The 13,925-nt window shown below is 44.6% G+C and overlaps 1 protein-coding gene across 6 annotated transcripts in view; it reads right to left on the bottom strand.

The window, feature by feature from the left end:
• The window catches only part of LOC109916656 (phospholipid transfer protein), a 55,252-nt gene that overhangs the window by 10,302 nt on the left and 31,025 nt on the right, over positions 1-13,925 (bottom strand). For 5 of the 6 annotated variants that reach the window (XM_048608451.1, XM_020516391.2, XM_048608452.1 and 2 more), the window contains 2 exons: positions 11,906-12,076; positions 3,485-3,552 (listed from right to left, as the gene is read on the bottom strand). In XM_048608451.1, the coding sequence (XP_048464408.1) occupies positions 3,485-3,552; positions 11,906-12,076 (239 nt within the window). The remainder of the gene's footprint in view (positions 1-3,484; positions 3,553-11,905; positions 12,077-13,925) is intronic. The other variant, XM_048608454.1, reaches the window with a different exon arrangement.

Genomic DNA, 13,925 nt, shown 5'->3' with positions numbered 1-13,925 from the left:
ACGTCAACGTCCGACTCTTCTCTAGACTGTTTGACTCGGCCCTGCTGCGGAAACCCTGAATTGATGCCTCTGTTACTTTCACACGTGATTATTCCAGCGCGGGAGGCAATGTTGATGAGGTAGGCCCAGCTGCGAAAGATGGCGCCTGAGGATCAGCAACTTCGTTACTGGCTGGAGACAATAAGAACAGCAGAGGCTAGAAGCTAGAGTCTATAGGTGCGAGGGTGGAAAAGCAGAGCAGGTCAGACAGCATCCAAGGGGCAGGTACGTCAACATTTCAGGCCGAAGCACTTCATCAGGCTTGAGTTCCCTGCCCCTCGCATGCTGTCTGACCTGCTCTGCTTTACCAGCCTCACACCTATAGACTCATTGTTGGTTGGGTCCAGTTTGGTGGCAGAATGGGCATCACTGCAACATTGACAAGGTGGGCCCAGCAGCGACAGATGAGACTCTGGCATCGGTGGGCCCGGCCTAGGTAGTGGAGGAATATTGCCCCAGCACCAAGAGATGGTGCCTGAGGATCAGTGACTTTGACGTTGATTGGGTCTGGTGTAGATGGCGGTGAAAGCGGTGGGGGAGGGATGGTGGTGCAGATGCTGTTGATGATGAGCTGGCTCGGGATTGATGGACTCTCTTTAAGCCATAGCTTTCTTTTTTTTTTCCCCCCTCTTATTCTTAAATTATTCAAAATGGCACCAAATCTTGATGACAGGTGAAAGCTTTTCACTGTATTTTATTGTATTCTTACTGTAAAATACACGTGACAATGAAATAAAATGTTCACACTCCCACCTGGTCTCCCAAGTTCTACTCTCCACAAACAACAGGTCATGCAAAACTCTTATGCCTTGTTTTAACTCGGAGTTCTCATTCCCCTATCAGCCCTCTAATTGCTGACCTGTAGCTAATCTCTCCTTGGCCTTGCGCCCCCCAGTTCTTTGATCTCCTCCAGGTAAACAGTCTACTGCAATCTGTGTGCTCCTCTTCCTGACCTCTTGCGCATCCCCTAATAGAATCGCTCTACCCTTGGTGTAGAGCCTACCCTAAGCCTTCATTTGTTTGGACACCAAGCTCTGGAATTTCTTCCCTACATCTCTCCACCTCATCTTCCTCAAAGGCACTTCTTAAAACCTCTCTGACCAAGCTTTTGGGCACCTGATCTAATATCCTTACGTGGCTCAGCATTGTACTGTATTTTATAACTCTCCTGTGGAGCACTTTGTGCCATTTCATTATGAAAAGGTGCTACATACGTATGAGATAGTAGGAAATGCCGATGCTGGAGAATCTGAGATAACAAGGCGTAGAGCTGGATGAACACAGCAGGCCAAGCAGCAGGAAAGCTGACGTTTCGGATCTGGACCCTTCGTCAGAAATGGGGGAGGGGAAGGGGACTCTGAAATAAACAGAGAGAGGAGGAGGCGGTGACAGAAGGTGGATAGAGGAACAGATAGGTGGAGAGAAGACGGATAGGTCAAGGAGGCGGGGATGAAGCCAGGAAACCCGAAGGCTGGAGGAACAGCACCTCATATTCCGCTTGGGAACTCTGCAGCCCAATGGTCTCAATGTAGTCTTCACAAGCTTCAAAATCTCCCCGTCCCCGCCTCCTTGACCTGTCCGTCTTTTCTCCCACCTATCCGCTCCTCCCACCTCACTGACCAACACCCACCCCCATTTCCTACCTACTCGCCTCATCCCCGCCTCCTTGATCTGTCCGTCTTCCCTCCCCCCTTCCCCCCCCCCATCCACCTTCTATCATCGCCTTCCCCCTCTCTCTCTCTTTATTTCAAAGCCCCCTTCCCCTCCCCCATTTCTGAAGAAGGGTCTAGGCCCGGAAACGTCAGCCTTCCTGCTCCTCTGATGCTGTGTTCATCCAGCTCCACACCTTGTTAACTACATACATATGAGTTGTTGTTGTTTCTGTTTCAATCCTTTCTGCTCACCGTCCTCAATTTAACTGCCATTTCCCCTCAGTCCACTTGGGCCATATTCACACATCTTCGTTACTGAACAATGTGTCTGAATCAACTTTCACAATTCCTTTCATGTTCATAAGGATGCTTTGATGTACGACTCTATTAAAGGCACTATATATATGGTGTTGTTGTTGATTCACCACAATGAAAAACATGATATTTTGGTTTTACAATCTCACTAAACAAAGAAATAGATATTGGTTATGGACTACTTTCAAAATCCACTCCCTCCACCACCAACGCTCAGTAGCAGCAGTGTGTACTATCTACAAGATGCACTGCAGAAATTCACAATGTTGCCTCAGACAGCACCTTCCAAACCCACAACCATGTCCATCTCGAAGGACAAGGGCAGCAGATACATGGGAGCTCCCCCAATCTGCAAGTTCCCCTCCAAGCCACTCACCATCCTGACTTGGAAATATGTCACTGTTCCCTTGGTGTCGCCAGGTCAAAAATCCTGGAATTCCCTCTCTAAGGGCATTGTGGGTCTATCTACAGCACATGGACTGCAGCGATTCAAGAAGGCAGCTCACCACCACCTCCTCAAGGGGCAACTAGGGACAAGCAATAAATACTGGCCCAGCTAGTAATACCTACATTTCTTGAATGAATAAATAAAATATCCATAACTAAAGGGGTATAGGCAGTACATACACACACACACACACACACACACACACACACACACACAGAATCCTCTGCAGGAAGCCCCAGGAAAAGCTGCTTTACTCTGTGTCCTGTGTTCACTTTGCTTCATTGTTCATGCTGCCTTACAGCACCAGGGACCTGGGTTCAATTCCAGGTTTGGGCGACTGTCTGTGTGGGTCTCTGCCAGTTTCCCCCCCCCCTCAGTTCAGGGATGAGCAGGTTTGGTGGAATACTCATGGGAAATGCAGGGTTACAGGGATGGAGTTGAGGGGTGGGGTTGGGATATTCTTTGGAGGGTAGGTGTGGACTAGATGGGCGGAATGGCCTACTTCCACACTGTAGGGATCCTATGACCCATTCTTGGGTTTCAAACTGCCCTGTTTTGAAAGGAGCTTTCCATCTATTGTCCAAAATGCTGTGTGTTTCAGGCACCATATTGGCTCTTGTAATATAGAGGTCTAGAAATGATGGGAATGCATCTGGTTAATTCATGCCCCGATGGAAGTGAGGGTTAAACTATTGTTGTGAGTGTTAAAGTACCAGTGCCCAAAATAATTGGAAGTTTGTGACTCCTTCCCCATTCCTTATCGTGGTGACGACAGCTCTGGCCTGATCCCTGCAGTTTTGCTCCAGAGAGTTACACCCAGTTCCTGTTTGACCCTTCGGAGTTTATCTGCCAGAATTAGATGGAAATTGGAGAGGTGTTACCACCCTCTGAGTGGACAATAGATTCTACAGACTAGAGCCCAAAGTCGAACCAGCTCCATACAACGGGAGCAATTGGACACCCAGATGTACAGCCTGGGAGTCCACACTCTCTCACTTTCCTCATATACTGCATGGACCAATGATCCTACCTTTTGAGGTCCAGTTTCATTCCAAGTTTCTTGCCCTTCAGAGACACCTTGGCATTCAGTCTTGATTCCTGCAACAAAAAAAATCCAAACATCAGTAAGTCTCCCATGTTGTCCAAGAAGTGAGATTATCCAATGTTTTGTGAAGGAGGGAAAGTCGTACCATGGTTTCTGCACCATTCTGAGTACTTTTTTAAAAATTTGCTTTGATTTATTATTGTCACATGTACCTATTTTCAGTGAAAAGTTTTGTTTTGTGTGTAATACAGGCAGATCATACCATACAAAGTGTATTAGGGTAATAAAACAGACCAGAAATCATAGCATGACATTATTTGTGATCAACATGCTCAGATTCTCCTCTCCCCCTGCTGCCTGTTCCACACTCCCTTTGCTGTCACACTTGCTGCTCCATTTCCCTTAGCTCTTCCCACCTTGCCACCCAGGTGGAGGAGGGGTGTGTACACTGCCTGCTGAGTAGGTGATTTAATCATTTTATATATTCTCCCAATAAATCAAATTGAAATTGGATCATGAAGCATGTGTTTCCAATTCACAATCACTTTTTAGTGTCATGATGTGTATGTGCTGTGTGTGCATCCTTGCATTTGCATTGGCAGAAAGTGGAGCCTCTGTAAAAAGCCAAAACCAATCAATACATCTAACTTACTTTAAATACCTTATAAAACACAAACATTGCAATTTATTGGCACAGTTCAAACAGCCAAGAACTATTTGGAGCTATCAATCAACTGAGTGAACGGTAGATCATGAAATCAGTTAGTTAGCTGTAATTCTAAATTGCTGACCCTCAGGCTTATGTCAACAGACACAGAGAAATAACAAACAAACATCAATTTCTCTGTAGGTAGTTTGTACGAATCTTTAAAAGATAAGAGTTTTAAATACCTCAGCAGCTTGGCACGGCTTTTGATAATTCATTTTGATGACAGATCTCTTCAGTTTCAATGAGTTTGACAGTTACAGTGATGCACTTTTTATGCAGATTTACTTTTGCTTTTAAGAATCCCATTGGATACCTGACCACTCCCAAAGAGAATCTGACCTGCCTCAAAGATGACCTGGGACTATATTTGAGAAGGTACTTTACCTTTGCAAAGGAAGTTTCTCATAGTAGGTGGATAGTATAAGAGTCACATTTTGGGCATCTCGCTAGCTAAAAATCAGATTATCTTGAGGTAGTTACACTTGAACATGTGCAGTTGCAACCATGAATCACTGATGTATACAATGGATCCCACCCCAATTCTACACCCTACCCCGAGTGAAAATGTTACATGCCATACTTATCAGCAGTTTCCAATTCAGAATCCTGAGTCATCTTCCTGTAATGATAGACTGACCCTCTTGTTTGTGCTGAAATACAGGTCGGAGTCTGCTGGAACACATGAAACTGACAGGAGAATGTGGAGACACACGGAGGCCAAGACACTGTTGGGAGGTTGATAAGCTCTTTGGAGAATGTGAAGTCTGTGTTAGTGTCTAGTCAAAAGATTCTTTATAAGATGCTTTTAGGGAGGTGGTGGCATAGTAGTAATGTATAGTAATCCAAAAGCCCATGTTAATGTTCTGGAGACATGGGTTCAAATCGATGGTAATATTAGAATTCAATAAAAAAATCTAAAATTAAAAAAGTTATCCTAAAGTCAACATCAGTTGTAAAAAAATTTGCTTCACTAATGTCCTTTAGGGAAGGAAATCTGCCATCAATACTTGTTCTGGCCTACATGTGACTCCATACCCACAGCAATGCAGTTGACTCTTAACTGCCACTGGGCAATTAGGGATGGGCAATAAATGCTGGCCTAGCCAGTGACACCCCCACTCTATCAGTGAATTTTAAAAAAATATCATAGGGAAACTGAACGAAAGAGTGCGGCCTAGTAGGGACCAGACAATAAAGACCTGGCTGTTGTCTTTACAAAATAGCCAATGATAATGACATCAAAAGACAGAAAGACTGTGAAATACTGGGTCAAATAAACATCATTGAAGAGGAAATGGCTTTGATAGCTTTGAAAGACGGTAAATCATTAGGCTCAAATGAGATATATCCCAGATTATTAAAAGAAGCAAGGGGCCAATTGCAGAGGCTCTGACCAGGATTTCAATGCTGCTTGGCTATACAAGTGGCCTGCCAATGTTGATTAAAAAGGAGGAAGGGATAATCTGAGTAATTGTAAGTCAGTTAACTTCAGTTGTGGGAAATTTATTGTAGTTAAATCTGAAGAACAGAAAGTACCTTCAGTTAGAAAGGTCCAGATTGATCAAGAACAGTCATAGAATCCCCACAGCGTGGAGACAGGCCATTCAGCCCAACAAGTCCACACCGACCCTCTGAAGAGCATCCAACTCATACCCATTCCCCTACCCTATCCCTGTAACCCTACATTTCCTGTGGCTAATGCACCTAACCTACACTTCCCTGAGCGTTATGGGCAATTTAACATTTAACACCTAACTTGCGCATCTTTGGACAATGAGAGGAAACCAGAGCACCTGGAGGAAACCCACACAGACACGGGGAGAATGTCTATGTGGAATTTGCACAGTCACCAAAGGTTGGAATCAAACCTGGGCTCCTGGTGCTGAGAGGCAGCAGTGCTAACCACTGAGGCACTGTGCCATCCCAATGTGGATTTGTTAAGGTGGGACTATGTCTGATGAACTTGATTGAATTTTTTTTTGAGGAGTTGACAAGTAGGCTGTGATGAGGACAATGTACTGAATATGGTCTATATGGAAATTAGAACCACAGGACCATCTAGTCAAGAATGGCCTTAGAATCCGAGGCAGAGTGACAAATCTAAGCCAACATGAACTCAGTGACAGGAACGAAAGGGTAATGGTTGGTGGGTGGATTTGTGACTGGAAAACTATTTCCAGTGGGTCTCAGGGCTCAGAGCTCAGACACTTGCTCTTTGTGCTTTAGATTAATGATTTAAACTCAAGTACTAAAAGAGTTTGTAGCTGATACAACAAATTAACCGTAGGACTGTCAGCGAGGAGAAGTTTTCAACTACAGGCAGAGAAAAATGTTCTGGTCATTGGGCAGGAAAGTGGAGTGTGAGGTATTATGGAAGATGTAACAGGGTAGGTGAATATGCAGCATTTTTTAAAAATTCATTTGCAGGATGAAGATGTTGCTAGTTAGGCCAGCATTTATTGCCCATCCCTAATTGCCCAGAGGGCAGTTTAGAGACAACCACATTGCTGGAGTCACATGTAGGCCACACCAGGTAAGGATGGCAGTTTCCTTCCCTAAAAGACATTACTGAACCAGATGGGTGTTTTTCCCAACAATGGCCATCATTAGATTCTTAATTTCAGATAGTTATTGAATTCAAATTCCACCATCCATCATGGCAGGATTCAAATCCTATCTCCGTAGCATTACCAGCGTCTCTGGATTAATAGTCTAGTGATAATAGCACTAGGCCTTCACCTCCCCTTGACACGGGAGGATATGGAGTAATGTGGACCAATGGAAGGACCATGGCAGTGTGTACCTACAAATGTTTAAAGCTAGCAAGACAATTAATAAGGTGGTAAGAGGTTATTAAGGGTGTGTGCCTGAGGCATATAGCATAAGCTCCCTGTCTTTATAGCATGTACATACTCCACACTTATTTAAAAAAAAAATCATTTCTGGGATGAGTCATACCCTGGAAATGGTGGTGACTATGTAGTTAGACTCTTAGAGCTATTAGGGAGGAATCAGTTGTTGTTGTCTTCAGTCAGTTCTTGTTAAAATAGAAACAAGAATGACATCACAGCAAGTCTACAAATTCATTGGCTGGTATTGGAATGAGAGGATTTGAAGCAGGAAGGTCAAACCAAATATTAGATCAAGACCTGTCAGAGACAGTTGTTTTATCAGGATTGTCTGTTAATTGGTTGACACCTACCGTATTCTCAAATTTTAACATCATACACATCGGTGGTAAAGTTAATATAATGCATAAAAAGCAACATAAATAAGTGAGCAAATATAACTAATTAACTCATTAAGAGTGGTATTGCTGTGTCAAAACTGCAGAATGTTGGAGCTGAAAGATACCGTTGTGATTCAGGGCAAACATCCCTGTGGTAAGTGTTTGAAGTTTGAGCAGTTCTGGCTCAGAGTTTGAGCTGGAGGCTGAACTACAGGTACAGACACTGCGATGCATCAGGGAGCAGGGAGCTTACCTGGATTCCTCGTACCTGGAGGCAGTGACACCTATGGATAGGTTGTTCTGCTATGGGCAGTGGTCGGGGACAGCAGGCTGTGACTGTAAGTGAGGCAAGTAGTGCACCAAGGGAACAGAAGTGTCCGCCTCTGCAATTGTCAAACAGGTTTGAGGTTCAGCTTGTTTGGGTGAGAGTGAGGAATCATCATAGAATCCCTACAGTGTGGAAACAGGCCCTTCAGCCCAACAAGTCCACACCGACCCTTGGAGCATCCCACCCAAACCCATCTCCCTATAACCCACCTAATCTGCATACCTAAACACTACAGGCAATTTAGCATGGCCAATCCACCTAACCTGCACATCTTTGGACTGTGGGAGGAAACCAGAGCACCTGGAGGAAACCCACGCAGACACGGGGAGAATGTGCAAACTCCACATAGACAGTCACCCGAGGGTGGAATCGAACCCGGGTCCCTGGCACTGTGAGGCTGTAGTGCCAACCACTGAGCCACCGTGCCACCCGTGGGCTGGATGAGTGAAATGACAGTTACACTGTGGTACAGGAAGCCATCCAGACAGAATGTGGCAGTACTGGAGGAACGAGAGAGTCAGAGGACTTGAAACTGTTCTCTGCAGCAACGAATGAGAGTCTAGATGGCTATGCTGTCTGCCTGGTTCAGGATGTCTATTCTGGGCTAGAGAAGAGCTTGGAGAGGGTGGGGGAGGATCCAGTTGTCATGGTCTATGTAGGCATCAAGACAATAGGTAGAACTAGAAAACAGGTTCTGCACAGTAAGTATGTGGAGCTCGGCACCAAATTAAGAAGAACCACCTCAAAAAAAGGTAATAATAAAAACCAAAAGAACTGCGGATGCTGTAAATCAGGAACAAAAACAGAAGTTGCTGGAAAAGCTCAGCAGGCCTGGCAGCATCTGTGAAGAAAAAAATCAGAGTTAGGGTCACCAGACCCGAAACGTTAACTCTGATTTTTTCTTCGCAGATGCTGCCAGACCTGCTGAGCTTTTCCAGCAACTTTGTTTTTGTTCCTCAAAAGGTAATAATCTCTGGATTACTACCCCAAGTAGTGAGCAAATTGGCATAGGGTAAACAAAGTTCGAGAGGTGAATACGTGGCTGAAAGACTGGTGTGGGAGAAATGGGTTCTGGTTCATGAGGCGTGGCACCAATACTGGGCAAAGTGGGATCTGTATCGGTGGGACAGTCTACCCCTGAACCATACTGCGACTGGTATTCTTGCAAATGCGGGAAGGAAAGTGTGTTTTAAGCTAACCATTGGGAGCAAGGATCCAAATTTGGGAGGTTGTGGTCAACTAGTAGTACAAACTGAGATAATAAGAAATATATAGTGGTCATAACTGAAAGGTGTAGGGTGAACTAGGCAGGGAGCTCAATATTAAATGCTATGCTACAGGGGTCTAAGAAAGGGTTGAGAAGTGGCTCCGTCAATTAAAGATGATGTTAGCACAGTAGAGAGGGATGATTTAAATTCAGTAAGCTAGGATATAGGAGGAGTCTGGGTAGAGATGAAGAATGATAAAGGAGAGAGTCCATTTGTGGGAACTACGTACAGGCTCCCTAACAATAACCACACAACAGGACAAGGCATCAAGGAAGAAACGTGCTAATCACAGAGGTAGGTAGGAAAAATAGAGTTGTGAAGAGGGTGGAGAGAACCTACAAAGGGATATAGATAAGTAAGTATGCAAAGTTCTGGCAAATGGAGCGCAATGTGGAAAAGTGTGAAATTGTCCATTTTGGCAGAAAAGAATTTTAAAAAAAGCATCTTATCTGAATGGTGAGAGGTTGCAGAGATCTGAGATGTAAAGAGATTTGAAAGTCCTTGTGCATGAACCTCAGTAAGTTAGAGTGCAGGTACAGCAAGTAATTGGGAAAGCTCATAGAATGTTATGTTTATTGTGAGAGAAATTGAATGCAAGAATAGGGAAGTTATGCTTCATTTATACAGGGCAGTGCTGGGACTGCATATGGAGTATTGCGTACAATACTGGTCATCGCACTTACGGAAGGATGTTAATGTGCTGGAGGCAGTTCAGAGAAGGTTTACTAGACTAGAAAGGCTAGACAGGCTGGGCCGGTATCCTCTGGAATTTAGCAATGTCAGAGGTGATTTAATTGAAACATATAAGATCCTGAGTGCTTGACTGGGTGGATGTGAAAAGGATGTTTCCTCTGGTGGGAGAATCTAGAACTAGGAGCCATTGTTTAAAAATAAGGGAGCACCCATTTAAGGCAGAGATGAGGAAACATATTTCGCTCAAAGGGATGAGAGATTTTGGAATTCCCTTCCTTAAAAGGCAGTGGATGCAGAATCTTCAAATATTTTTTAAGCAGAGGTAGATGGATTCTTGGTGACCAAGGGGATGAAAGATTATCTGAAGTATGCAGGAACGTGGAGTTGAGATTAAAATTAGGTCAGCCGTGACCTTATTGATTGTCAGAACAGATTCAAGGGGCCGAGTGGCCTTCTCTTGTTCCTTGTTTGTATGTTTGAATCCCAGGATTCTGACCCAGTAACACTGAAGGAACGGTGATATATTTCCAAGTCAGGATGGTGAGTGGATTAGAGTGGAACTTGCAGCTGGTGGTGTTCCCATGTATCTGCTGCCCTTGTACTTCTGCATGGAAGTGGTCACAGATTTGGAAGGTCCTGTCTAAGGATCATTGGTGAATTTACGCAGAGTATCTTATGGATAATATACACCGCTGCTACTGAGCATTGGTGGTGGAGGGAGTGGATGTTTGTGGATGTGGTGCCAAATGGGCTACTTTGTCCTGGATGGTATCAAGCTTGTTGAGTGTTGTTGGAGCTGCCCCCATCCAGGCAAGTAGGGAATATGAGGTTGCAGATTTGCTTGCCGAGCCGGTGTGTTTGGTTGCAGACGTTTCGTCACCCTGCTAGGTAACATTGTCAGTGTGCCCACGGTGAAGCGTTGGTGTTCTGTCTGGTTTGTTATTTATATGCCTCGGTTTGCTGGGGTGGTTGGCATTACTTCCGATTCTGTTTTTCAGTGGTTCGTACACAGGGTCCATAACCAGTGATGTACAAAATACCACGCAAGAGAAACATGAAATAGGTCAAACTGGAAGAAAACTGACAATAAGGATATATGAACACCAACTAGCCACCAAGAGAAACGACCAATTCTCACGGACAAAGGAGGACACGAATTTGACTGAGTCAACACATCCATAATTGCACAAGCCAAATAGAGAAAATGCTAGGGAATTCCTGGAGGCCTGGTATTCCAACCGTAATTTCATCAACACACACATTGAACTGGACCCAATATACAAACCACCGAAAAACAGAACCGGAAGTAATGCCAACCACTCCAGCAAACCGATGCATATAAATAACAAACAGGACAGAACACCGACGCTTCACCGGAGGTGCCCTGACAATGTTACCTAGCAGGGTGACGCAATGTTTGCATCCAAATCCACCAGCTCGGCGAGCAAGTCTACAACCTCATCCACAACCCGAGCGACAAATCTTCTCAAAAACTTGGTCCTGACTAGTGTCTTGTAGATGGTGGATAACATTTGGGGAGTCAGGAAGGGAGTTACTCGCTGCAGGGTTCCCAACATCTAACCTGCTCTTGTGTAGCTTGTTCAGTTGTATTTCTGGTCAATGGTAACTCCCAGGATGTTGATAGCGGGGGTTTCAGCGATAGTAACACCATTGAATGTCAAGGGGCAATGGTTAGATTCTCTCTTGCTGGAAATAGTCATTATCTGGCACTTGTGTAGTGCGAATGTTACTTGCTACTTGTGAGCCTAAGCCTAGATATTGTGAAGATCTTGCAGTATTTGGGTGCACACTGCGTCAGTATCTAAGTGAGGAGTTGTGAATGGTGCTGAATACTGTGCAATCATTGGCGAACGTGCCCACTTCTGACCTTATGATGGAGCGAAGGCCATTGATGAAGCTGCTGAAAAAGGTTGGGTCTAGGACACTCCACTGAGAAACTCCTGCAGAGATGTTCTGGAGGGTAGTTGTTTTCTTTGGAAATGCAGAGGCTGAACAGAGATTTTGTTTTGGTGAAGAAAACTGCGAATGGCCTTGATAGGCCTCACCTGCTGCAATATGAAAATTTTCACGCAGCGTCTCTGTAAGGTCACACTGCAGAATGGAGCTCTGTGTGATACAGTCAGGGCACTGTGCATAAAGTGAGAATCAAAGCACTTACCATGATTATGCTGGAGAGCATGACTGGTTTCGAGTTTGGTGGAAGGAGAATGACATTCATGAGGGCGCTAACACTGACAATGATCCCTGATGGTTTGATGGTGCAGTGAGGAGCTGATGTCACTTCCAAGTCCAACAGCAGAGGAGCTTCCTTAGCTGATGAGGTTGGGGCCTTGGTGTCAGCGATGAGAGAAAAGGACACAGTTAACACATCCAAAGGCATTGTACGTGTTATGAATTTAGTCAAATTTCCCCTCGGATTTAATTGTCTTGATCTCAGCATGTCTATAGCTGAAAACGTCCTTTGTACCTTTGATGTTGGAATATTCCAACATGCTCTGGACATTCTCTACAAACCACAGCTCATCCAAATACTTCCAGCCACATCCAAAATCCCATTCAAACATCATTCCTCTGCTCACTGATTGATGTTGGTTTGAAAATTCTTACCTTGTTTTTGAAGAGAATTTGGAGTTAATACACGAGGAGCCGGCCATGTCTCTGCTTGTTTTCTGTACATTAGTCCTGTTCGTCCCATTCTCCACTCCAACCTCAAAACCCTGCAACTTTATCCCATTTTGAAATTGTTGATTGTCTCTACTTACTGTTGCCCCCGCTCCCAGTGTAGGTAGCTAGCAGCAGATTGAGCTACATTCCCACAAATTAAATAACGAGGAGGGAAACACAGGCCTCCAGTTATTTTTGTCAACATTGAGATGACGAGTATTTTTTGTAGATGTTGGTGTGTTTGCTGAGCTGGGAGGTTTGATAGCAGATGTTTTGTCCCCTTACTAGGTGACATCCTCAGCGCTGTGGAGCCTCCTGTGAAGCGCTGTTGTATTGTGCCGGTTCAAATTTATGTGGTCTGGTTTTTGCTGCTTCCAACCGGTGCTGGTTCCGGCCATGTGTTGTAATGGTCGGTATATTGGGTCTAATTCAAAGTGTTTGTTGATGGAGGCTGCAGCTGAAAGCCAAACCTCCAAGATTTCCCTAGCTGCCCTTTGTTCGGCTTGTCCAATGATTGTACTATTGTCCCAGTTGAAAGTGTGGTTTTTCTCGTCTGTGTGTGCTGAAACCCAGGACATCTGATCATGTTGTTTAGTTGCTCGCTGGTGTTCGTGGATGCGGGTTGCTAGTTGTCTGCCTGTTTGTCCCACGTAGTGTTTTGTGCAGTCTCCGTATGGTATCTTGTAAATTACATTCGTCCAGACCATGGTATCTATTGGGTCTTTAACTCTAGTCAGTTGCTGTCTTAGTGTGATTGCCAGTTTGTGTGCTGTCGTGATTCCTAGCAGTCTGAGTAGTCTGGCTGCCAGTTCTGAGGTGTTTTTTATATATAGTAAGGTGGTTATTGTTTCGGGTTTTGGTATGCCCTTGTTGTGTTGTTTGTTGGCTTGGTACCTGTGGATGAAGCTGCAGGGTATCCATTCCTGGTAAAGACCTTGTAGAGGTGTTGTTGTTCTTCCTTCTGCAGGTTGGGTGTGCTGTAGTGTGTAGCAGCCCTTTTGAAAGGGGTCCTAACACAGCTCCTCTTGTGTGAGTTGGGCTGGTTGCTGTGATAGTTTAAGACCTGGTCAGTATGTGTCGACTTCCTGTATACTTTTGTAGTGAAGTCACCGTTCTCTTTTCTTTCCACCATCACTTCCAGGAATGGGAGTTGCAAGTGTGATCCCTGTGAGTATCAAACTTCCTAGCTCGACGAACACACCAACATCTACAACCAGCACCCAAGCTACAAATCTTCACCCAAACCTGGACTATTTTTTGTCTTTATTTCAGATTACCAATATTATGTTGTTTTTGTATCACTGGTACAGTCACAGTCTGCTTTACTGGAGTTGGCCTCCTCTGATGAAGTATTTTTACACCAGCTTGTATCTCACAATTTTCGAAACGTGATGTTGATATGATCACTGATCCCCAAATGCTCTCTCACTGAAACATATTCACTCCACTAAGTTCGGTCTCCTGGAATTCAGTGCTGCTTCCTTTCTCATGGGGCAGGGAACAAACTGATCTAC

Source organism: Rhincodon typus, chromosome 19 (genome assembly GCF_021869965.1).
Source record: "Rhincodon typus isolate 14 chromosome 19, sRhiTyp1.1, whole genome shotgun sequence".
NCBI classification, from domain to species: Eukaryota; Metazoa; Chordata; class Chondrichthyes; order Orectolobiformes; family Rhincodontidae; genus Rhincodon; species Rhincodon typus.
Note: the sequence above shows the minus strand (reverse complement) of the source record. Positions and strands in the feature narration are given on the sequence as shown.